General features: G+C 43.5%; 1 protein-coding gene across 1 annotated transcript in view; it reads left to right on the forward strand.

The window, feature by feature from the left end:
* Positions 1 to 26,016, forward strand: part of LOC144142039 (uncharacterized) — a 26,129-nt gene extending 113 nt beyond the window's left edge. The window contains exons 1-4 of the mRNA XM_077673465.1: positions 1 to 120; positions 2,855 to 3,221; positions 10,416 to 10,572; positions 25,766 to 26,016. The exon at positions 1 to 120 is cut by the window's left edge and continues 113 nt beyond it. Coding sequence (XP_077529591.1) covers positions 1 to 120; positions 2,855 to 3,221; positions 10,416 to 10,572; positions 25,766 to 25,935 — 814 coding nt within the window. The 3' untranslated portion in view covers positions 25,936 to 26,016. The remainder of the gene's footprint in view (positions 121 to 2,854; positions 3,222 to 10,415; positions 10,573 to 25,765) is intronic.
* The last annotated feature ends 426 nt before the right edge of the window (positions 26,017 to 26,442 follow it).

Genomic DNA, 26,442 nt, shown 5'->3' on the forward strand with positions numbered 1-26,442 from the left:
AGGACTCATCTTGGAATCTTTTAAGGACGCTTTTCTGCAGAGCACTGGAACCCAAACGACTGGAAATGATGACGGGCGCAAAGTGAAGAAAGGTCTTGACATCGGCTGCGGCCCCGGAAGGTGGGCTGCGAAGCTTCTAGCTACAAAATTGATTATATAACGCTAGAGACGATACGTTTAAGTCTTCTGTTGATGAATATACATCGGTAAATGCCTTTAATTTATGTTGGACTATAAATATGGCCTTAAAAGGTGTTTTTTATTCACAGCGTAATTAGAAAAACAATATATTTCAAGACCGCGTTAGGGTATACTTCCACACTAAACAATGCGCTGTAAACAAGAAAATTGTACAAAATCTTCCCCTAAACTCAATAGCACCGACCGCACCAGATTAGCACAAAATTGGTCCTACAGTGCCTTCTTTCTTATCATTTTTAAAAATGGGTCACCAAATCAGTCTGTAGTTAAGTTGTCTAGCTTCTGAAAAACAATTCAAATAATAATGTTGTATGCCCTTAAAATAACGTGGAAGCTTAAAAACTCCGCCATGTGTTCTGTACACGCTGCTTGGGGAATTACGTGACCTCATTCAGAAAATATTGCGTATTTTGTTCAGTATGTTCCAGTTGCGCCAATACACACTTGGTCAGGGTGCAAAAATTGCGTCATAATAAATTAGAATATACATATATCTCCTGCAAAAAGAAAACTGGTTTTTGCGGACAGGGCACGATCATAACCGGAGCTTTATTATCGTACAGCGGTCCAATGAGTCATAAAGCGCTTACCTGCAGCGTTGTACATGTCCTGAAATTATTTCGCTAGTGCAAGAAAATCGCCGAAACCCAATTTTTAAAATCGTTCTCTGGCTGTCTGCTTCAGGCGGCGTACTTTTATTGAGCACAAAGCCATCCCGGATCTTTAAATAAACATTAACTTTTTCATAGGTAGGTTACATTGAACAGTCCTGCTCTTTTACTAGTGCAGACAAGATCACAGGCTCACTGTATCCGGTGCTCGCTGGCTCACTCACTCACTTACTCCCTCACTCACTCGCTCCCTCACTCACTCGCTCGCTCCCTCCCTCCCTCCCTCCCTCTCTCCCACCCTCCCTCCCTCACTCACTCCCTCACTCACTCACTCACTCACTCACTCACTCACTCACTCACTCACTCACTCACTCACTCACTCACTCACTCACTCACTCACCCATTCGACAACATATTTGCTGCCTGACTCGCTCAATCACTTCTTACTCAATTTTTTTTCGCACTAGCTCACTGAATAGGTCATTCCCAAAACCTCTCACGCACTCCCTCATTCCCTCCCTCAATCTTTATTACATCTCTGTAGTGAATACCACAATAACTTTCCAAACATTTTTGTGTTGCATAAACATCTCGTAATACGAGCTTTACCTCAGCACTTTTTTTTTCCATACAGCTCAATGCGGTGGCACAAAATAAAAAACGCGCATTTTTGAGGCAAGCTGCATTGCATCAGCAATCTGGAAAACGGGAATTGACTGCTTTTTCTGCAGTTATGAAAACCGTGGGAAAATTGCGATTAATATGAACATGCAGTAGTCTGAATAGCATTTAGCCCTTCGAGGCGAGAAAAAGCTGGAACTTGGATGGTTGAACGAGATGTTCATTGATATTTTCAGACTACTTTAAGATGTCACTTATATTCTGTGTTAAATGAGTGAAATCAATCACTGAAGCTTTGTGAAGTCGGCAGTGAGACCAAAAGAAGTGTTGCAGATACTTAAAGTTTGGAGTAAAATATAGTTAACGCTTAGGAGCTACTAAGGTTGCCTTGTAAAAATTACATGCGTCATTTCATCCACCAAACACCAAAAATCTCGAAATACCCTAATTTGAAATGTGCAATTCATTTTACGGCATAATGCGGCGCAAAATTATTTTAATTTTTTTGTTTATGTCCATGTTCACGTTGCTACCTCCAAATATATGCACGGAGTGCGTTGTCTAAGTTAGATCGCGAAAGGAACAGTTCTGAAGACCGCGCAAGAATTACGAAAAGAAAATATAGTATAATATATACTAGAATATTTTAGAAAGCAAAAATAAAAAGAAGCACAAAAACTACAAAACAATGAGTCTTTTCTCTTGAGAGCACAATATCCGCGTGCATGATTTCAATCGATAGAGGAAAATTTACCATCTTGTAAAAAGCATTCGTCCGAAGAGCAGATTATCTTAGATAGCATATTGGCTTCTGTCAATTCAAAAACAATATTGTCTTGGGAACGCGATGTCAAGGGAATATTTTTTGCTCAGAGCCTTTTTTTAATTTTTGTTATGCACTCTATGGAGAACTTGCCTCGATCATGCATAAAGTCATACTTCGAATTAGTGCAATGATTACTAAGTTAAAAATGTTCTATGTTCTTTAAGCACTCCTTACCAAGTAATAATTGCGAAGGGATGTGTATTTAATTGGACAACGTATTTACCGATATTGTGGAGACCGCCATATAACAGGCTTGGTATTTCTTTACACTGTTTTAAGAATTAAAGAATATACTGTGGATCCGTGTATAGAGGCTGTGACACAAACATTTTTGTGTATTCTATTTTCAATACATAACGCAAAGCACCCCAATGGGAGGCTATCAACAGTTCAAAGAAGCTATGTTTAAAACATATTTACAGGGAAATTTTCGCTACCCCTTTCCATTGTTTCATGATGAAATTTGAAGCAACTGGAGCGCCCTTAACCTTGATTCTTTGTCCAAGCCTCTGTTCTTATGAGCTGTTGTAGGTATATAACCAAAGGGCGCGCGAAACTCCAAAGTGGGAAAATATTTTTGCACACACCATCGCAGCTTTACAGTGAGGTACCTGCTGCCTCGCTTGCCCGCGTGGTGCCAGAAACTGGTCGCAGTGGACAATGCCGACCCTATGCTTGAGTTCGCCCGTAAGAACCGTGCTGATCCCAAGATCGAGTACAAAAGCCTCGACCTCATGGCGGACGACGATGTGGCCCGCTTCGTAAAAGAGGAGGGACAGTTCGACATTGTCTTCTCTTTCCTGACCCTTCACTGGATGCCCGACCAGCACCACGCGTTCCGCAATGTCGCAGCACTCATGGCACCTGGGGGAGAATGCTTCCTTGTCTTCACGCACACCCTGGTCCTGTTCGATATTTACGTGGCACTCATGCAATCGCCGCGCTGGAAGAAGTACTCGGAGGTGAGTACTGATCTGAACGTACTGACTTTTCAGCGTGACAGAGTGGGTTTATTGTTACCTAATTCAGAAAGAAGCGGAACAATACAGCGGAGCAAACACAAGACGACAAGGACTGCATCAAGGTCAATTTATCGTGATAACGACACGTATAAATGATTACAAATATTCTTTCCTTCCTAACACAGCTGAAGAATGGAGCCTTTTGCCACAAGAAATCGTAAAGGCAGGAACCCTAATTTATTTCGAAAAATCTGTGTTAAACCATTCTGAATCGAAACTTAACAGTTTTAAATTCGCCTTCCAGCCCTCTGCTCCCCAGAACGGAAAGAATTTCACTGTTCTTTGCGTCTTAGTGTAAGTGCGAGCCTCGAGTTGTTTTAAAACCTGTCTGTGAATCCTGAAAATTAGGTAACGTCTGTGCATACGGATTTTGGAAATTTACACTTGGACGTGTGACTATGGACGGTACCTTGAACTGTTTTCTTTTTTTCGTAGTCTTGCATGTTGGTTAGCGTTGTCTCCGCGTAACGGGTGGGAGTATTTTTGACATTATTATGAGTATTGTTGATCAGCGTTTTGCGCATGAAGAACTGTGTGTTTCTAAATGTCGGTGTGTGCTTTTTTTTTCTTCAATGTATGTGTTTTCGAAGTCCCTGAATTTGAAGTGTTATTTATTTTGTCAGGTGCATATCCAAGCATTGTTTTTTCACACTGTATGGCCCCTAACGGGCTAACAGTATGAATAAAAAAATAAATAAATAAGTTGGAGGAACCAGCAATATTTTTACGTCATTGGCCTCGCGCATGCGCATGACTGCTATCACGATATCAAAAATAATTGAGGTTTCTCCGCATGCCCAAACCCACCTTTTAATTTGATGGAATGTATATATTGTGTTTTATTCCGAAAAAAACAGTTCGAAGTTATCGCGTTTTTTCGTGTAGGTGCCGGTATAGGTTTCTGCACAGCTATGGTTGAGGTGTCTTTTTAACTCGCTGATATTTGCTTTTTAGTTATAGGTGGTGGGTGCGAAAAACATCTTGTGGTCATTCGGCTTGCAGTCAGTGGAGCTTTTGCAAAAAGCGTTAACCTCTTCACCATTTACATTTTCGACAATTTTAAGAAAACTGGGTGGTAATCTATATATTACCCATGTAGTGTTCATTACCAATCTTTGAAGCCCGCTGGATACAAGTAAATCGGCCTTCAATTTTTGGGGAGAAAGGTGTGCTGCAGTATTATTTTGTTACAGTCCTTGTTACAGACCAGCACGACAAAAGGAGCCCGATGTATGGGCACTGTGTGTCTCTGTTACATTTTTATAGATTTAGGTATACCTGAAAAAAATAAACTAAATCGGCTCTCCTCAGAGCTTAATTCAGGTGTGGGCCACGTAAACTTGATAATGAATTGAAAAAGGTGCGGCCATGGTTCAGATAATTTGTTAAAATAAAAAAAAACAAGCTACGATGCTCTTTGCGGAGTCTAAACGCAGCCAACGCTTGAAGTATTGTTCGCTTCACCCTTGTGTGAAAATGAACAATTGCGTAAAAATATCAAACCGAAATGAGCATCTTTGGTCATGAAAATGAATTTGCAAACTATTGGTGCACGTGTTGGAACTCGCATTTAGCAACAGTATTGCGTGTCTATGACACTGAGCTCATAATTGGTGCGCAGTTCTGAGAGGCACTACCGCCACTCTTGCAGTCACTGAAAAGGATTTGTTGCTTCACAGTACGCTCCAACCAAAGTATTCTACACCCAATACGTTCAAGGCTAACGCACACTGCATTTGATTATTATGAAATTCTGATAACCATTGTGAAAACGCTTTATTGTGCGTATTTTATAATTCGTAAATTATATTTTATCGCTGGCGACATGGCAAACGGGAACAATAATTTAGGGTGAGGTTAAGTCCGCATCTACCACCTAACAGAGTAACTATCCGAGATTACACTCCGAAAAACACGAACAGCTGCCCCTCTAGCACAGTTATTGAAAATCGGCCGTTCTGCACTATCCAAAAATAGACAAGTGCCAAAAACCATATTTGCAGGATACCGATAGACGAATAATTCTTTCAGTATTGAGAAGAGCACACTCATAGGATGACACTAAGCTTCTAACAAGAACATATAACAGCGCACTAGCTGGTATAGCTCTTACGACGAACCCCCCGCACTGACAACAGTAGCCGTACTATGGCAGTAGCACGCACCGGACGATGAATTTCAGGCAGGCGAGAGGGAATAATAAAGTGCGAAACAGTGTGTGTTTTGTTTATTTCAGCTGAACAAGGCGAACAGGGACAGCACGCCGGCATTGCAAACGTCTAGACCTTAAAGAGCGAATACCCGTTTTTCTTCTGTTTTCAAGTCGGTCCTTCGCAGGGAATAGGACGCACACATTTTAGAGAGAGAGAGGGAGATAACTTCCTTTAGTTGCAAACTGGTGCTTCTAGCCGTCGGACAGAAACAACTGGGTTTTGGAAGCGTTTTCGGCCAGCTGCAGAATCGACAGGTGAAACTGCGGATCGGAGTTGCCCAGTACGGTATCCGACTGCTCACGGTCAGTACTACTTCGACCTCGTGTAGCCGCGTACGGATACTGCCATACCGCGTCTGCTAAGTTCGCTCTTTTGTAGCACCTAAGGCACTCTGGGGGTAACTTCCTCCGTAACAGTAGCTGTAGACAATCGGCTCGGATATGAGTTTGTCAGGAGAGGTCCCTAGAGAAGGAACTGCATTTACGAAGGGAAATGTGCACCTGTGTGAACCGGGCCCAGATCAGTGGAAATAGATTGGTAATTTTCTTGCGTGAAAGCTAGAAAAAAAAACATCGTTTAAATTGACGTCCGGTCGAACGGTGAACCCTTGAGAGGCATTCTGCGTGGATTAGTTCCCGGCAAGGCGGGAGTGGGCCGGGGTCCGGGTTAACTGTATCTTACCAGTTTGTTTCTAGTTGTCGAAGCTGGAAGTTAAAGTTTCCGCTTGCGAGATCTGCTTTTGAGTGACATTTTGGATGGCAAACTTGGAGTCACCTATCAGCGTTTTTGATTTCTTCTTAATGCTACGATGGCCAGTGAAATTACCGCTTCTTCGCCCATCACTGGGGAAGTCGTGTGGAGAGAGCCGGAAGTGGTGGAATTTTCGAGATTATTGACTACCGCATTATTCATGGCGTCGTGACAAAAAAGGCCGCCTCCGTCGAAACCATGTCTTCGCAGTCCGCGTGGCATTTGAGGAGGGTTCGTCAGTTGCCTGCCCTCACTCGTCGTTGTAGACGGGGTGCATGTTTCGTGGAAAAGGGGAATGAGGATTAATATTCCATGTCACCCCGCCCAGGACTAAAATGATGCGCACGACAAGAGGTAGTTAGAATCGTTTGACTGGGTACCGGGCTCATACTGCAGTACCTAACAATACCAACTATATAGGGTGACTCTTTCGAACGTAGAAAACTTTCAACTTACATTTGTAGCCTTGCAAGTAAAGTAAAAGTTAAAAAAAGAGTGAGAAAACGCTAACCAGGGATCCCTACACGTTTTAGAAAACGTGGTGCCACTTGAAGAAACAGAGTCTAAACCGGGTCATCGCCGATTATAATAAAATGTTTATAAGAAGTACAGATATCAAATCTTCGCTCATAAGAACCATCGCGGCATTTGGCCAAGTGCCCTTTCTCTAATGAATGCTCGTGCAGCTTTGCTGGCGTCCGGGCGAGGCGTGGACGGAGCGCATGTATTTAGCAGCGAGGGTAGGAAGAGGAAGGACCTGGAGTACGCGACTAAGCGCACGTGGGGGTTACGCGAAAGGCGTGTCCTGCTTGTGATTGCGTTGTACGCCTACAAAAAGGAGAAGGCGCGAGTTCTCACATCAAACATCAATAATTCAGCGCCCATTTGGATGCCTTCCGAGATACACTAACTGAAAACCGGCACGTAGGAACGACCCGAAAGGGTAGTGCGCACACAGCCAAACAGGCACGTAAAAAGAGTTCACGTGTTCAGACTCTCCCAACCACCAGACGAATGCTTACGCACATCTCCTGCATCTGTGAAAAGTTAGAAGACGTGGGCGGAGTATTAAAGAGAACGCGTCAATGGCGAGATAAAATAATGAAGGACGGGAATAGTGACGCAGACAGAAAATTACCCCTGATTTGACCGCATTGCTGAAGCATTCAAGGAATATCCCAACAATAATTATGTTTCGGCGAAAGAATCATAGGAAAGCGCAATACAAATTGTCGACTGTAAAAAGATAGTCATATCTGAGGCAAAGTATTGTGATATAACTTTAGGAGCATCGCTTTTTTAAATAAATTTATTGAAGATTAGTTCAAAAGTGGGGTAAAAATAGCGTCATAGGGTAGTGAAATAAGAATTATGAAACGACTCTTAGGGCTGTTCCAAGAACAAAGGAACGAAATGATGCCAACCTTCTACGCACGAGAGGTACGTACGAGTTGATGTTTAATTCAGTGTACCACATTTGAATTCCATCATTTGTTGACGAGGCACATAGGAATAGAACGGTGTAAATAGGGAAGGAGAAAGGGCGCTATAAAGCGCTCGCACCAAAGAACTTAATTCTTCCCACGACAGTTGAAGTGGACTAAGTATATACGCAGGCAATGTGCAGGTTCATATGACCAAGGCTGTAGCAGATATGTTTCCTTTATTAAAGCGCTATTATCTCATTTGGGTCCATTTCCCTTGAACGAGTTGATACTTTGTTTAAACTTCCTCATAAGTGAAGGTCCACACCTTCATTGAAAATTTACTGAGAAGAATTGGCAGTTACGTACAAAAACACTAGGTAAGAAAAAACGACGTAATTGAATTAAAGAGAATGACGCAACAACAATGCCACGACATTAACCTCGTCGTATCCGTGGTAAAAATAAAAAGGGCCCATCTCCCCGCGAGGGGGACTCGAGTAAATGCGTCGCATAGGGGGTGGGTGTATTGCGTTAGCGTTTAGTGTTTGGGGAATTGGTGGTAGTGAATGCGTTGTATCAGCAGCTTCTTGACGTAGTTTGAATGAGTCAAGGATATAAGGCGCGTTCGTAGCCTTCCATTCTGTGTCGGCTTTGTGGCGCAGTGGGTACCATGTACGTTGCGTTCCGCCCGCCGGGTCGTGGGATCGAAACCGGGCACCGGTAAGCAATATTTTTATATATAGTGTAGGGGGAGGGGTGCGGACCTGTTGTTGCGAGCGAGGAGGGTAGCGTGATGCGGGAGAGGAGGAGTGGTGGAGAGGGCGCACCTGGAACGGCTGTTGCGGACGCCGAGGCACGCCAACGCCGGGTCACATCGTGAGTTAAAGAAACGCTCTGCATTTAAAAGCATTACTACCTACTGCAGAGCACTGAGTGCACGTATGTCTCTGCTATGAGTAACCGTGGCTGCTGCGATGTGTGCCAGATCAGCGGCCACGTCCTGATCATTCGCAAACACACCACACATCGGCACAGCTGCTATACGTCGCGTTCGACGTGTGTGTGCATTTCCTGGCATCGCGGTCGTTACTTAGTGTTTAGGCTAACCTTCTCCGGCTATCATCGGTGATTACAAAGCGTCCGCACGCGCCCATTAAAATGCAGAACGGCAAAGCTTGCTTGCTTGGCTTGCTTGCGCAGGCCAAGCTAATCGCTAAAGAGAGCGCATATTGCCGCATACAATGTGCGCAACTGATACTGCATGGCTGTTTATTTTTGGCTTTGTTCGTGTCCGAGCAAACAATAGAACAAAACACAAGGGCGGAGTAATAAATTGGCATTAAGAAAGAAACACTTCCTATTGTGCTATGTATAGTGCGTGACGGGTTCCGGATAACCCTGTCTAGTGAAAAGTGTCCGTAATACAGACACACATGGCTTCTGGATAATGCGTTTGAGAGAGCACTTTAGGACCATAAAAAATCTAACGTAGGCAAATTTGCCAACGCAATGCAACAAGTGTGGGTGCCTAGTTTTTTGGTAAAAACGAGGGGCTCTTTCAACATAGAGCGCAGATGGCCTAGAAAATTGAAAAAGCATTTCCAACGAACCTTGATGAAGACATTTGTAAGCCAAGGCTCACCTACTATGACAGAAAAGAAGCGAAAACAAGCTGCTCTATGTTGACTTTACATTCAAGCGCGCCTGAGCACATGTTTGGTCGTCTTTTAGCGCATTACTTTATACTCAGCCGCCTCCTTCACCACAATCTCCTTTGGGCAGGGTCATTGTAGATTGTGTCAATTCTTTATGTTTGGCAATAAAGCACTAGTTACGCTGCTGACACAAAGGTAAAAATTTAATAAACGCATTCTTGCAAATACCACCGTCTTGAAAAAACGTTTTTCAGTTCGCCGTTCAACATGAGATATCACACAATTCCGCCAGCTGAATTGTTCTTCGGTCCCTATAAAGTATCTTAATTTTCGAAACCTTTCTATTGAGCAGCTATATTTCCTGTCTATTTTTTGCAGGTATTATTTAGGGAGGATCGCGTTTCCTGGAGATACAAATACGTCATAAAATGATATTCAAGTCAAAAATACATGTTCTAGTTTTTATCGATGGAATTTCAGACGTCATCATTGCTACATTCTACAACCCAGAAGCATATTTTTCTTATAATTTCTGCAGGATTAGTAAAGGCGTATGAGAGATATCACGACAAGATAACAAACACTGGAAGAACCCGAACCTTACAGAGGTTTTTGATCATATTATGGCAGCAATACATTGACACGATTACGCTGACGAGACATATGCTGTGTTTTCCTAATATACAAATTAGCTATTACAAAACAAAAAATATGTAATTCATAAGGAAGGAAAGTGTTTACGTTGCTATAGAAAACATGATTACTATTTGCCTACAAAAATGTAGCGTTCGCATCGTCCGAGTTTTCGACCTAAGAATATTAGAATGTTATTTTTGCACCCCACAATACACGTACATTGGAAATAAGTCGTTGTCTTTTTTTACTTCTTAAACCTTACTAAAATAAGATCGTATTGTTATTGCATTTTCGCGCGTGTTTTTAGGTATAAGGGCTACTTTTAGTATATTGATAGACTTTTCATTTTGGAACGAGTTCTCTATACACGGTCTATAAAAAACGTGTATACTGCACATCTGTATGAGCCTGTACGGCTACAAACTTTTACGGCCACTAATTTTGTTTTCGCAGATTCTGAAGTCTTTTATCCCGGCCACACATGATATGGACGTCGTGGCCCTCCGTTCCCATGCCGCAAGCCTTGTCAAGGGGGCAAACCTGGTGCTTCTCGCGGGTGAAGTCATGCGTACGTCTGCCGCCATGCAAATTAGCATCAAAGAGGCAGCCGGTGGGTATTTTTGGCTAGCTTTCTTTAGGGCCCATTGATACCGGTTTTTGTGTTGCAACAAAGTCTTCCGGTGGGTTAGATGGACATTGTGAGGATATCACTCCGGAAAAGTACGCAATTTTAACACTAACATTTTCGCAGCAAGAAAGGGAGAGCAGTATTTTAAGAATATTTTAGAAATAACTGTTTTCCAAAAGCTGGCTCAAATATCTGGAGATAAAGAATAATAAAAGAAGAAAGCGTGGGAGCGTAACCTTTGCTACGGATTGTTGGGGCGTTGGCACTAATCGTGGTATTAGCGGACCTTATTTCCGGAAAGAGTGTTACTACCGGGCAAAACATTGGCTCAGAGAGAGCGGGAAACGATGGTGTTGAAAAACTAGCTACTGCCCTACCAGATAATCCTGGTAATTTCAACATAAAGTACTGGGTCGTTCTAGTCACTGGAAGCATTCATACGCTGAAAGCAGTCAATTGTTTCCGGCACCCATATACATCCAAATAAACAGAGATTCTAAGCGAAAATGATGTAGTTTTATAAAAAGAATACAGTGCATTTTTGAGGGCCGGTCAGCCGCATACCGTAGGTTGGCACAGGTCAGGTTCCCTCGAAACACTTTGCGTCCAAGAGTTGGTAGCCCTTTTTCCTACAAGGTGGTTGGTGCTGGTTTTAGAGCCACGAGTCCTGGAGGGAACTCGGGGGGAGCACCAGTAAAAAATAAAATTACACGGCATTGCTACTGCGCGAAAAAGTGTGCAAAAAATGTGCTTTTGAAAAAGACGAGCTTACCGTTTAACTTAGCGGTTCCATTGTCTTCGCTGTTTTATGGCTGGGGACCTTTCTTTGCAGCTTTGTTTCCAAAACAAATTTTTCGCTTAAGTTTGCTTTCCTTCGACCGGAGCGATTCAGGCGTGGCGTAGCCGGAAACACCAAGCAATAGCTAATAGCGGTTACCTATTTGCGGCTTTTAGCTCTTATGTCTAAACCGAATGTTACTGGAAAAAGACTACCTCACATGTCGGATTTGTTCGAAGTGTTGTTACAAAAGATTTACCGTAAAAGCTCCCTGAAAAAGGTGACGAACGACAATTAATAAGCGGGCACGCAAGCTGTAGAAGATATTGGCCTTTAACCTAAAACCTTTTGAAAACGAGAAAACCGGTTAAAATAACTTACAGATGGCTAGAAAATGTACATTTGTTCCTAGTTTGACGAGACGTGGCCATTAATCTTCATGTTCAGCTGGCCATGATTACCGGGAATTTCCAATTTACTTCGGAAACAAAATGATTGTCGGCAATGATTGGTCGCTTGGCTTTACCTGGGAGAAAGAGATACATTTAGATGCGACTGTATCTCATTCACTCGCCTTGTCCCTGCATCCGGCGTCGTCGGCGTTGTCGTCGGCGTCCGCCCCTTCTCTATTCCCCTCGCCGCACGAGCTGCGCTCTCCGCCACTCACCCCCTCTCCTCTCCGATAGCGAACACTCTCTCACGAGGGGGATTGGATTGAATTTGATTGGATTGGCTTGGATTCGCTTGGCTTGGCTTAACTTGGCTTGGCTTGGCTTGGCTTGGCTTGGCTTGGCTTGGCTTGGCTTGGCTTGCCTTGGATTGGATTGCATTTGGATTGGATTGGATTAAAGTGGATTGTGTTGGATTGTGTTGCGTCATAGCCGCGGCAGACGCACTGGCGCCGGCGCTTCCCCGCACCGTTATGCGCGCTATAAAACGCGGTGCGTGCGCCGCTCCGCTCCATCGTTCCAGCGCCGTTCCTCCGCTGTCCAACGCTGCAACGTGAACCCCTTATGCGTCGCATCTACGTTGTGGTTCCCGCGAGGGGAGATGGGAGATTTTTGGTTTAGTGCTAATTGCCTAGCTAATTACAGCACCTGCCTTCAATGCCTAAAGGCGTTTATTTTTTGTTACAAACTGTCCAGCCATGCTCGTCGCTATCCATTATTGATGTGCTTTTTTGTGCTCGAAGAATGTACACTTAACGGAACCTCTCTAAGACAACTTTGAGCGAGGCGCACGTAATGCTGCCATGGCGTATACTGTCTGCACCACATCTAACGAAGGTCATGGAAGGAAGCCTTAAAATAATTTTGGGTGTGCGTATGCAGGGTTGTTTAGGCTGAAAGATACAGATCACTTAGATGTAGTAGTGGCACAACTGGTGAGCCCAAAAACAAACACCGAAATCACGGACTGTCCTAAATCAGCAAAATGACATACAGTCCATGCAGACATACGTGAACAACCGTCAAAACCCCCGACTGAAATTGTTCTATCTAACGAAGTAAACAGGGTAAGTAGCTGCCAAGGCTGAGCTTCAGCTTTCTTACCTGAAGCCGTGAGTAATAGGGGTTAAAATGTCTGTCGCCACCCAAGCAGTTGATTTTGTTTGTGAACGCCATAGCGTGGATGTCCATTTAGGCCTCTGGACCGCCTCGCAGGCTTCTTTGCTGTGTTTTGCAAAGCTGTTTCTAGTATTACTTTGCATTTATCGCTCTGTTTTGCGACCAATACTGATGCTTTTCTGTAGCTTGGGGGCGGGGGGGTATTTGTCTCCCGGAACCCCTTTAGTTCAGACAGCAATTAAATATCCCGTCAGATGAGGGTGGTGAATTTATGTGATCGCATATGCGCCTATTGTCATTGTCACTGCCCCGTTTTTCTTTGCGTTGTACTTGGGTTAACGACCACTTCTCGCAAGTGCCTCGTTCACGCTCATGGTATAGAATGCCTCGCGCTGTAAAACACTTGCAGAGAACCCAGCTTTCGTACTGCAGAGTTCCTGATTACGCCCTGAAAAAAGCCTTCTAGTTTAAAACCCATAGTGAGGCGGAACTCTTCCTAGAGAGCCAATCCTGCGGCGGACACAAAACCTCCCCTACGTGTTTTTGTGTGAAAGGCCATTTAGAGTTTCCTCTCAATAAATTTTGCAGGTTACCTTGTGGGTGTCAATGCACACATCAAAGATCTTGTTCCACTACATACCACCGCATGTGTGATAAAATATTCCGGCATACTACTCTCTATGGGGTCTAAAAGTTTCGGATATTGGGAAGAACGAAAATGAGCAATGAGAATTTGAGAAATAAACTGAAAGTCAGTGCATTGGCTTAACAAGGAATATGCGAAATGTGACGCGACCGTGACGCGAAAATATGACGCGAACCTAACCTAACCTAACCTAACCTCTCAACGTGCCAGCAATAAAGGCCACTTGCTGAACGACCAACCAGGTCACCTTAGTATGCACAGCTGTCCCTGAGCGTTCCTGCACTGACCTCACCAGCTTCACTTCTTTCCATGGCAGCAGTAGTTGAAAAAGCGCAGTCTTTCTTCTTCATCTGACTATTGTGTATACGTTAGTCAAACAGGCTTCAGTAGAATACTTTGCCCGAAATGACCAATAAGCATGGTTACGCACTTTCTATTAATAAGGGTTTTGCTTAAGAGCACTTAAAATGCAAACACAGAGTGAAGGCCTTGAATAAAATGCGTTTAACAAGAGGGGGAGTAAATAAAATGAGTACTCTGAAGTATAACGGGATTTTTTTGTGAAATGGCTCCTGGAGTTTGTACGGTCAATAAGTTATCGTACTAGCGTGTGAAGGTGGACTACTCGGTTCATAGTCACTGCAAAAAAAAATAGCGCAAAGAAACAAAACACAATAAGAAATCGCTCCCGCGTTTCTCTGTTTCTTGTCTTCCGTTCTGTTTCTGTGCGCTGTTTTTTTTGCAGCAATTACTCACTGTTTTAGTTATTCGCTTGGCGTTTTCTAACATCTTTTGTTTAAAGCTTTGTTTCCAGTACTCACTCAATATAAACAGAGCAAAATATTACCCTGTACTGTACAAATTTTCTGCTTATGACACGATTGCGGTTATTAAAGCTTGAAGCGTGATGCGCTGAGATTTTTAAATTCGAAGAAAGCAACCGGCTGCATGTTCTATTGTTGAGGATTTATATACTAAATTTTTTGCATGTGTGTTTGTCAATAATCTTACTGAAAGTGCGATTTTTGATGAATAGGTATGCGAAATGATCATTTTTTGTACGGAGGCCAAAATTATTCTCAACCAAAAACCTATCAGATCACTCCGATCAATGAAAGCTGTTTTTCTTATAGGAAGGCCTGCTTACTCTGAGCGTTCGTCGTTTGCTGAGAAGACCACATGTGGTCTTCTCAGCAAAAAACAAGTTGGGTAACTTATGTGGCAAAGTGAATGCTGAGTCACATAATGAAGATCGAAGAACGTGCACCACTAATCATGCCACTCGCTTCACGGAGTGCACTAAAGAAGTCGTTTACGACATTCCCCTTCGTTGCGGTAGATCGTACATCGGGCAAACTGGAAGATGCGTGAATGACCGACTGCGTGAACATGCCAACTCGATGAAAACACGCACGGGAAGCAACCTCGCTCTTCATTGCACATTATGCGGCTGTGTGCCCTTTCTGGATGACTGCGCCATTTTGAAACGGTACAGAGATACAGACACGAGGGAGATTCACGAAGCGTTCGAGATTGCGGTGAAGAAAGAAAAATGTGTCAGCAAGCCGTCGGTGGCTTTAACGCAAAAAGAGATAAATTACCTTAATGGGTAAACGTGTGGTTGTAGATATGACAAGACGTGATTACGTTTTCTTATGGTTGTGTAAATCTTCTGTTTTTTGTGTATTTTTATGTGTGACAAGCGTATTTATAAGCGAGCAGCAATAAATTACGCTCAGTTGTTTGTCAGCGCTTGTCTGTGCTGCTTTCTTAGTCCTTGTCTTTTGCGCTGTTGTTTAAGATCTGAAAGCCGAAAACGCCGTAGTATAAGTAGTGTGTCTTATCAATTCGGCATCGCACTTTTCTTGCAATAAAAAAGTTAGAACGGGAATAAATATTGGTAGGCTGACATGTAAATAGCAGTATGTCCAGTTTTACAAAGTTTACATGAGATATTGCTCGTAATATATGTGGTATTCACGTTTTTATACCTTTAATCTGTGCGCCTTGTCCGGGAGTAAGTCCTACACGAACATATGAGGTAAAATAGGCCATTCTTTTATTGGCTGTAATTTTGTTCTGAAAGAGCAAGATTTTTTTATTAAGTTATTGGCGCCATGTCAAAAAACTATTGCGTTTCCCCAAAGGCTGGTTGGTCGACCGAAATATTGTGATAAGTTATCTGCTCACGCGGCGCGGGCGTTATTCGGGCTTTCATCTTGACATACGGCTACATAAAAATTGTGGAAAGGGTACGGTTTTAAATAACACAATAAACTCATCGATCAAGTAGAAGTAGTACAGTACTACACCTTTACCTCATAAACCCCAAATCATTATAACGGCAAAACCCTATCTAGTGAAGCTTGATCTTAGGAGTTTCTGGATAGACCTAACAAATTCGGAATCCCAACAAATATGGCTCAATTGCTTTGTGAACTCGAACTAACCAAATAGATTTACCACGACCCGGATTTAAATAGGTATTTTCAGAAACAAACCATTTAAAGTCAGCAATGGCGAGTACATTCTGCCTAAAATCCCACGCAGAATATTGCACATAGCCAGAAAAACAAACGAGGCATCTAGAGGGTTTCCCCCTCAGTAATTTTAATTGCAATGACGTTTTATCGAGGTGCAAGTTAATTCAATACAAAACAAACTAATTTAATTCAAACGCTAATTAATACGATACAGGTACCAGAAAATTTATTCCAAGTGCCAACTAATTTATTTCGGATACCAAATAACTTATTCGAGGTGTCAGAAGGGGGTTCAGGAGTGTTTCGTGGGAAATTATCCGCACTTTGGCGGACTTTGTAGCGTGTGGTGTCTTGAAAACGTCGTGTTTCTTCATTCATGATGTTCAAAATTTCCTATGCGCAAAGCTTAATGTGTGTTTACTGACAGGTGCAGAGTAAGAGAGCGGTGTTTTAATATCCTTTGGTTGAGGTCGTTGTATTCGAGGTAGTCATGCTGCAGTTGAGCCCTGTAACCATTGACAGGGACACACGAAACTCAGGGCTGTGTTCGGGCTGGACCTATAAAAAAGTTTTGATAATGCTAACCACTCGGCAATACCCAAAAAAATTCTAGGATGGGCACTGGCAAAAGATCACATGAGTATATGAAGAGGTTGCCGACGAGGCGAACGGTACCTCTCAGTGGGGGTCAGCGTTGCCAGCGGCATGGCCGAAAAGATATAAAAGGTGGTGACTCGCTGACCGTAAAAGATGCCGGCTGAACAACTGTACTGAGTGATTCCAGGAGTGCTGTGAAAAACTTCATCGAAGGCAGGGTTTCCCCTTAGCAAAAAAATTACTGCGAAGTGAACCAAGCCTCAAGGGCAAGACAAGAATAAAATGGTTTTGGCACATGCCGGCGCGGTGTCGGAACGTGCTGACCCCAATGAAACCGCACACGCTCGTGCATGCGAACTCAATAACCGCGGTGAGCAAATTGTCGGAGAGCATTTATGGCAGAGCACACTAGACTTGATGACCACCTACAAAAAAATTACTCAGGCCTACGACTCGCCAGACTGTGTCCCGTCTCTGTGTACCGACTCTTCTGTGTCCCGTCTCTGGCGCTACTTACGATGACTCGCCAGACGCACGCTCCCGCCGTCTTGGAAGGAATTGAGCAGGGAGCAGGTGGTCATCTATTGGCAACTACAAGCAACGACGGTTCCGAGCCCCTACGTAAAGCACATTATATACCCGGAGACATACCCTGATACCATTGGTTGAGTGTGTCGCGAAGCCGCAGCAGGACTAGAGCACATCGTCTGGGATTGCCTCGCATACCCGGACGAATTAAACCCACGAAGGATGCCGGCTGTTTTGGAGGAGGCGTTCAGGAGTGAAGGTCCATATCGTCACCTTCAGGTGGTCCAGCGAGCAATCGCGGCGCTGGTCAGGCAGGGGGACCCCGGCGACGCGGTGACAGGGAGCGGGGGACATTTTGCAGGAGTGTTGTAAGGTGGGCTAGTTGGTACTGTTCCGGACAAAAACTTGAGAAAACATGAAAAGAATCAGACACAAACAAGTGCAGGTTAGGGCGCCCCTATCCGGGCTGGCTACGTCTGCGGTGACGACTCCGCCCAAGTCAAAAAGACCTAGCAAAATTACTTTATTCGCATGCCCCAACGAAGTATTCCCAATCTAAATGATCTATTGGTGCCGTGTGGTGTCAGCTGATCGTCTTAAAAAGCGCCGTCAATAACTCCCATCAGGAGTATCATCTGCCCCTCGCGTACAATGCCTTCAGAAGTTCCTTTCATAAAAACAAATTACCTATGCCGTTTGCATTCTGATGTTTTAGCAATTGGTGTAATTCTGCAGTGTTAGTTATTATTGCCACATTATATTTACGTTTGCTCGCGTCAGAAGTGTTTTCTCCTCGCGGAACAATACGCTTGCAAGTCTGCTGGCCTAACAATACCCGAGAAGAGGGTACTTCTGATGATTTCGCAGAAGATCAGCACGCGGCACCCACGGACCAGACGAGACCACTCTCCTGGTCCGCACTTGTTAGTAAATGTCCATTAGGCGGTGCGCATATTTTGAACATAATCGATAGCGAAACACGACGTTTTCACCCCACCTCACATAACAAAGTCCCTCAAATCTGCGCCTAATGTCCCATCAAACACTCTTGAACAACATTCCTACAGCTGGAATATTTTGGTTGACGACGTAATTGAATCGGTTGGAACTTAGAATAAATCCGCTGGAACCCAGATTAAATTGGTTGTCGTTGAAAATAAAATATTTGGCGCTTGGAACAAATTGTCCTGCGCCTGGAATATTTTGGATGGCGATTGGATTAAACTGAGCGGGACAACTTGTAGTTCAGTTTTTCGGAAATCTACGAGAACCACTGAGCAGTTACGCGGCCGAAGGCTGTGGCTGCATCACGCCCGGCACGCTTTCCACAATATTGAATGAACCGGATGTATTCACTTACGCAACTTCACCTGGAATTGCGCCGCAGAAAAAGAACCTCAAGTCCATCCCGAACGAGATGTAGGGGGAAGCCCTGTGTAGGTGCTTCAGGAATATGTGACAGCCTGGAACATTCGGATAAGCGGGGAGTGGTACAAGAAAAAGGTCTATGCCTTGCGCGCCTGCTGGGGTGCGACAACTTCAGGAAAAGCCCCGTCCGTCGTATTTACACGGCGAAGTTTATTCACATAGCTAAAATATCGTCAGCGGAGCGCCCCGGCTACCGCATTACCATGTCTTCTTTGTTCTTGGGAGTCGCCAGTCTCTAAACATCGAATTTATTTAATCAACCGATAGTATAATCAAAGTCCCCATTTTACAAAGTTCTCAACATAAAGAAATATTTCGCGGTTTTCGGGAACATTGTTACATTGTGTTTTACCTGTACATTCCAATCGTTCGTAGATACTTAGTGCCCGAGAAATTGCGACGTCGGGTTGTTTTCGTCGTTCGACAATCAATTCGGCTAACTTCAGCGAAGGTTCGAAATACTTTTGGCGCAGTTTTGACTTAGGAAGCTTGTGTGCTTCTCTCAACATGCTTCGGAAGGGAATTTAAAGTGTTAATGACACTCGTGCAATAAAATACTGAGCGTTTCCCCTTGCACATGTCAATCTAATCTACGCAGCCGCGCTTTTCAACGGCTTCATTGTAGGCAATGAAAGATGCCTCATTGGTTCGACAAGATTAGCAATCTAGTTGTAAGGAGTATTCCCACTTTTGCCATAGTTCACATTCGTTGATTTAATTAAAAATAGACATTTTATGTAAAATCAACAATATTAAACTTTATCTTTTATGTTATGGTATTTCGTTTTGAAGTAAGGTCGCATTTTCAATATGTTTGCGGTACAAACAGGCAAATGTGACACACGCGATGTTGAATACGCCAGAATTTAAATATAACGACTTATTAAGATTCGCGGTTAGTTTTTGCCGTACGCGGGATTTCACTTGCTATTGTGATAGAAAAAAAAGCAAAATATTAGGTACTCAGGCCAACTGCAGGATAGAGGCCTCCCTTTTTAGCATCTAACCGCTCCTGTACTGCGCTGATCGAGTCCGCAGTTAACTCCCAAATTTTGCGTTTCCTACCTCCATTCGTTTTATTAGCCTTACCCTTCCTCCATACCCATCTCTCGGTATCTATTGTTACTCTAATTTCCCAACGGTTGTCGGTTCGTCTCAATACATGGACAACCCATGAACGTTTCTTTTTTTATATTTGGACTATGATATCTTCTACTCTTGTTTGCTCTCTGATCTACACAGGTCGTTTTCGATCCCTGAGTTATTAACGCGATTAGTTCCACGGCCAAATTGCGCCGAGCAAAGTTTTCTTTCTAGGTGTTTAATATAGCGTTCAGTTTCAGTCCGTATATGATCACCGGCAGCATGCACCGGCTGTACCTTTTTCCTTTGAGTATCAGAGGTAGCCTACATTCTATTAATCATCACTGCTTGCCGAGTGCTCTCAAACGCATTCCTAGTCTGCGTGGGATTTCTCTGTTATGGTTGGCGTCAGCACTAACAATCTATGTGAGGGAGTTTGGGTATTGTTTCGCTTCTAGAGTTTCATTGCTAAGCTGAAGAAGTCATTTTTGGCATGGTTATGGCTCTCTAGTAAAATGTATTCATACTTGTCCTTAGACGCAAGGTCATGCTTTCTGATTGTAATCCCTCAAGCATTGTTTGTGTCCTGTGTAGTCTCGCTGAGCTAGACTATGTTGTTCGCAAACATCAAGTGGCTCACGTATGGCCCGTTTATACTTCGTTGTATTTGTGGCAGTCGGCATTCTAAATACCCATTCCAGATATGCTGTAAATAGTGTTGGAAAGATGGTATCATTTTTTTTTATTCTGTTTTGGATAAAAAATGTATCGCTTTGTTTGGGGCGAGTTATCCTTATTAGTTTTTTTATAAATGTCTTCTAGAAGTGTTATATCGGTTTCCTCTATTCTGTTATCTTTTATGCTTCTAAAACGTCTGCGGTCATTGTAGAATCAAAGGCTTTTTCATACCCTCTAGCGGGTTTATTTTACTCGGGGTTTTTTTAGAAGTTGATTGGCCGCATCGATGTGATTGATAATTGAGTAGCCTTTACCCAGCCTAACTTCTGGATTGTTGGTAATACAGGCTCTTACCTACACGGGTTAGTATAACATTGCTAATCAGCTGCAAACAAGTGAGGCTTGGTAATGGGTCTGTAATTTTTGACGGGCCTGGAACCTTCTTTCTTATGAAGCAAAAACAAATTGTGTTTTTTTTTTCAGCTTTTGCGCAATTTTTGAGTGATAAAGCATTTCGACAAATGTACGGCAAACCTTTCCAGTACAATATCTCCGCCCTCCTTCGAAAGATCTACGGTCATGCCTTCATCACCTCCAGCTTTTCCCATTTTCATGCTTTGGAGAGCCTTTCCAACGTCCTCTTTACCTATTATTGGGGCATCGAAAGTTGAGGTTGCACTCTTGGTGGTTTTCTCTGGTATAAAGTCTTTGTCACACAGCCTGGTGGAGAGTTCTGTAACCTTTATTATCGCGTTCAAAGTGTGCGGAATGTTAGCTTACTCATCTATGAGCACCTAAATCCGATCTTTGCCGATGGCTGGCTTTCTCTCAGGTGTGTTAAAGCTTACCCCCCTTTGGCAGCATTTCGTCGATCACTCCCATGTGATATGCATGTCTCTAACTTGTTTTTATTCTGTTTATGATTTTAGACAGCTCGGGTATTCCAAACCGATTGGCCATACCTAACACTTTGACGTGCTCAAGTTTGGCACTTAGTTTCTTCGTTTTCATAATTTTGTAGTTTGGTCGCTAAATATCTCTCCCACAGCCTCTGCTGATTAGCTGTGCTTCGTTGTTATGATGTCGTTTAGCCTGTACCCAGCGACCTCACTCTGCTCGTTCTGAATAAAGAAATTGCTTTCAGAAATTATTTAAACTCTTTCGATCTCGTTCTGACTAGATGCGGGGTTTCTTAGTTTTTTTTTTTTTTTGTTTTGAGATTCAGCCTTAACTTGCATCTAACCATCGCATTATCGCTGCTATGAATCTTACTTGGCCCCTTTTTGTCTTTCACATTACCCGGGCTCTCTCTTAAAACGAAGTTGATTTCGTTTGCCGTTTCAGTATCGGAAGTGTTACGTGTCTATTGTTATTCTTTCGTTTGTACAAGAATGTGTTCATCAAGTTCAGGTTATTTCTCTCTGCAAATCCCCTGGTGTATCTAGTCGACTGTTGCGATTGTCTATGCGGCTGTTTCCCACTGACCTTTCTCCCATTTACTTCATAAGGATCTCTGCCTTAAGGTCTCCCATCACAATAATTAACTGGCTTGTTGTTTTTTTACTGCTGCTTTGACATTCTTGTAGAAGATATTTACGGCTTTATCAGAATACCTCGTTGTTCGCGCATATTCCCGTTCGGTTTTTAATGTGTAGCTTGATCACATCAGCCGCGACTCTCGCGCCAATGCTTAAAACTCCTCAATGGTTCCTGCTATTTTTCTGTAAAACATATATCCTACGCCGTGCTCTTTCTTCCCTAGGGGATCACTGTGGCATCTAATATTCCCGCTAGTGGGCTCGGTGGAGCCTTCTGTTGTCCTTCTAACTTCGCTCTGCCCAATGTTATCCCACCTAATCTCCGACAGCTCCCCTAGTAGTACAGCTACGTTTAGCTCACTACAGCTACGTTTACCTCACTAGACAAGGTGCGTGCGTTGAACGTTGCCGGGGTAAAATCCCAAAGGCGGCCTTCCCAGTCCCTGCGAATCTTAGCACGATCTGCAGTATCGCTGTTCTCACTGTCGCCATCAACAGATGCTCTACGGCTGCTGGAGACTGCGGGCCGAAAGTTGTGTTGGTTAATCATGGTAGTTGGCAACCAACCATACTACACCAGTGTGGCGAGAACCTTCTCTGTTGGGGGATTGCTTTTTGTGTCCCTAAAGGCCTTCCTAGCATGGTTGAAGTTTTCAAGTGCAGCACCGTAGGCATCCTGGATGATGGTTACTTCCGGAGGAGGAAGAACTACGTAACTGCATTGGTTGCGCTTAGACAACCGGAAGAAAAAGAGCGAGAAGCGAGAGAAATTTCCCGCCGACGAGGTGGCCATACAGGCTCGTTGTGATACTGAGCCGTCGTTTGTCGCTTTTGCTTTCTATAAGTGTGTTTCTTAAGGAATAGGCTAACACACATGACTTACTGTGTAGATTCACTACCTTTTGGCAGCAGTAGAGGTAAGCCACGGCAGTGCACAGGTGTATTTTACAAAAAAAATGGCTGGTTTCAAGCTCAGCCACTCATAAATGCCGCTAAAGTTACTGGAACAGATTTTGGGGATATTCCAAAGGTGGAGTAAGTTTCTGCGAAGTGAAGTTTGACATCCATGACAATTTAGCCGTAGTGTAATAACGGAAAGTTTTACAGCTTCCTCGCAAACGTCGTAATTGCAGAAAAATTCAGCCTGGTTTAGAATTTTGGATTTCACATAAATTGGGTCTAACGCTGAAACCCAGCCTTGAAGACCAGTACACGACGAGAAATTAGGACAATACACACGCTGTGTGTCTTCCTACTCTCTTCTCGTGTACGTGCCTTCAAGGCTGGGTTTTAACATTCTTCAAAGTATATATCGACATGCACAACATAAATTCTTCTAAATCTGGTTGATTAATACCTGTGCATCACTTTGAGTAGTTGATAAATTCGTTCTCGCGCTACAAACGACTAGCCTTCTGGTTAGCTTAGTTGGTAGAGCGACTGCTCCTGTTAAGCGGTAGTCCCGGGTTCGAATCCTGGACCAGGACAATTTTTTCTTTAACTGCCAAGTTTCTAAGAAAGCTGCATAGCTTTCTGTTGTTGCCGTACGGCTACATTGATGTGGATGCCAAACGTTTGGCAGCAACTTACTCAACCTGGGTGGATTTCCCCGAAATCTGGTCAATTGTCACCTGTCATTCACTTTGAGCGGTTGTTCGGTTCGCTCTCGCGCTACAAAAGACTGGCCTCCTCGTTAGCTCAGTAGGTAGAGCGACTGCTTCGGTCAAGTGGTGCTCCTGTGTTGCAATCCTGGACCAAGACAATTTTTTCTTCAACTGCGAAGTTTTGGAGAAAGCTGTAGAGCTTTCCGTATATGCAATACTGCTGGCTTGAGGTAAATGTCAAACTTTCGTTCGCAGGAACTTACTCCACCTGGGAGATTTCCCAAAATCTGGTAGATTAAAACCTGTCCATCACTTCAAGTTGTCGATCAACTCGCTGTCACGCTACGAACGACTGCCCTCCTGGTTAGCGCAGTTGGTAGACCGACTGCTCCGGTTAAGCGAGGGTTCCGAGTTCGAATTCTGGACCAGGACGAATTTTGCTTCAAGTGCGAATTTTCTGAGAGAGCTCTATAGCTTTCTGTTGTAGCCTTACGGCTACATTAGGGTGTACGCCAAACATTCCTCCGCTGAAGAAGTATTAGATTCCCTCCTCGCCATTCATATTATTCTGAGCCGAAGAACTGTACATCGTGTGCTTCGCAAACCACGGTTATCCTTCCGCTGGGATGTGCAAGCGTTAGGCAACCCGGCGCTCTAAATTCTAGAAACATTGAGATGATGACAGGGACAAAAAGGTTTTTTCGTAATTTCTGAATAAAAACTGGGTACTTATCTACTAACCTTTTGCTGGGGTGGTCACAGCAAGTCGTTGTACTTGTCTGAGCGCCCTAGCATTGTCCACTTATTCAAATGTTTAGATATGCCACGTGTGTAACAAGAGGTCCTCTTGCTACTCGTAACCCGGTATGAGAACGGTGTTACTGATGTAGCGCTGACTTTATTTAGAGGTGTTCCTCTTCATAACCTAGCATCTGATGCTGCGGAATGTCTTCTATAGCAATGCCAACAATCGCTGACCCCTGCCTACGCAATATTCTCCATATTCTCGCTAGCTGGGCCGGTTAGCCTTGCGGTAATTGTGGGTTCTTTATTTTGTGTTACGAACAGCGTGGTATTATTATACCACGGTATAATTATACTACGAAAGTATACCACGGTATACCACGGAACAGCGTGGTATTATACGGTTTTTATTTGTTTATAAGGGGCTCATGGTGTATCTAAAAGGGGTTTTAAAACCTATTTCACTTGTTTAAAGCCTCCGCCGGCTGAAGTACGTGCCAACTCTTCAAGTTTGCAACGGCGTCTTGGCCAAAAAAGGGCTATGGGTACTGTTTTGTTTACATTTAGGTTTGTGTCTGCAGAGGTACCAAAAATGCGCCTAGCTAGCTGATTCACGCCAAACTATCGGAGCAGCAACGCGATAAAGTGCGTATGGCATTTAAGGGGTCACCCTGGCACCTAAGTTAGCGGAGCTTGTTTAACTTGTCTGTGACTGAACGCGGGGATTCCGTGCCAAAAAAGAAAACCTTTTTATCTGGGGAACTTTTGGTACTGCGATGTTCAGATATGGTCCAAGTGTGCACCAGAACTTTCTGAACGGGGAGTGCGAAAGGATTAAAACTTACGCGGTAGGTTTCCTGTCGCAGATCAAAAAATTGGTGCAGCTCTGCCTAAACAAGTCTCCTACCCGAAGGGTCTCAAAGCTCTAACATACTTAATGTTAATTATGGCGTAAGAATAATTTCAAAGATCAAGAAACCTGGGGTGTTTTAATTGGTGATGCAACCTCTAAGTTTACTTTTGTTGCCGAACAAATTGCTCCCTTGATGTGGACGCGGAGGTGTATTTGTTGAAAACGTTTTAAAGGTTGCCTGCCCCCGCCGCGGTCTTCCGGTTAAGAATGGTAAGATAAGTACGAAAAAACATTCTTGCGCTGACACATTGAGGTCATTCATGACATGATTGCCACCTGTAATTGACAAGACTTGAGTTGGCTGATGCTGCGAGAAAATTGCCTAGTGACACAAGAAAGCATCAGCAAAGCTTAGCCTCGAGGCGTGGGTAAAAACGTTGTAAGTAATAGGGCTCCTTTATGCCGCACGTGTATAGTCGCAGATGATCCCAACATGCGTGTGAAAGAAAGACCAAAAGTAGTTTTACTTGTGCTGCTTTAGACACTATCGATACAAAAAAGCGAATGCTTGGATGGTGTGTTTTTTGTTTATGAAGCAATTGTGTAATCCTGAACGGATCTTAACTTATTTCTTTTCCTCTACCTAGATTTCTACACAAGAGCCAACCCTGTTCATCGTTTAATCTCGGAAGAAGAGAAAAAAGAGCTGCGGAATTTTACTTACGACTTTCTCGACGGGTTGTCAAAGCAAGACTCTGGACGGCGATTCAAGGAACAACAGCAGCTAGTGATTCACGCGTACAAGCCGCTCGCCTAAATGAAGCTACTAAAGGGCGTGTTTGATACAATTCCGTGAATGACAACTTCGGCTTCAATAAAACATCACGCTTTCTGTTTATTGTGTAATGTCAAATCTTATAGTAAAGATACATTTTGAGCTGTATTGGCAATTACGATTTCTGGAATTTTCAGACGCAACTAGCCTTTTACCATGGCACAAAGTAAGGGCCTAACCTAATTATTTGAAAAAAAAAGATAACGCTACCAATCCTGGGAAGCAAACGAAAAACGTTTTTCAAGTCCTCGCTTTATTTACTACTAAAAAAGATCCATCTAATGTTGCGTAATCTACAGTGTCAGAAATGTTACCTTCACCGAATACGTACACATTGCAGGGTACGAGATGGGAGACGAAACCTCCTGAAGCTACTCATAACGGTATCCCAAATGACAAATTTTTGCACGCGTAACAAATTGCATCGAATAATCACGCAGAAGGCATTGCCACACTTGTCTAATAAACTATTCTTCGGCATAGTTTGCC

The sequence above is a fragment of the Haemaphysalis longicornis genome, unplaced genomic scaffold, assembly GCF_048455015.1.
Source record: "Haemaphysalis longicornis isolate Haplotype H1 unplaced genomic scaffold, Haemaphysalis longicornis Haplotype H1 scaffold_6, whole genome shotgun sequence".
Classification (NCBI taxonomy): domain Eukaryota; kingdom Metazoa; phylum Arthropoda; class Arachnida; order Ixodida; family Ixodidae; genus Haemaphysalis; species Haemaphysalis longicornis.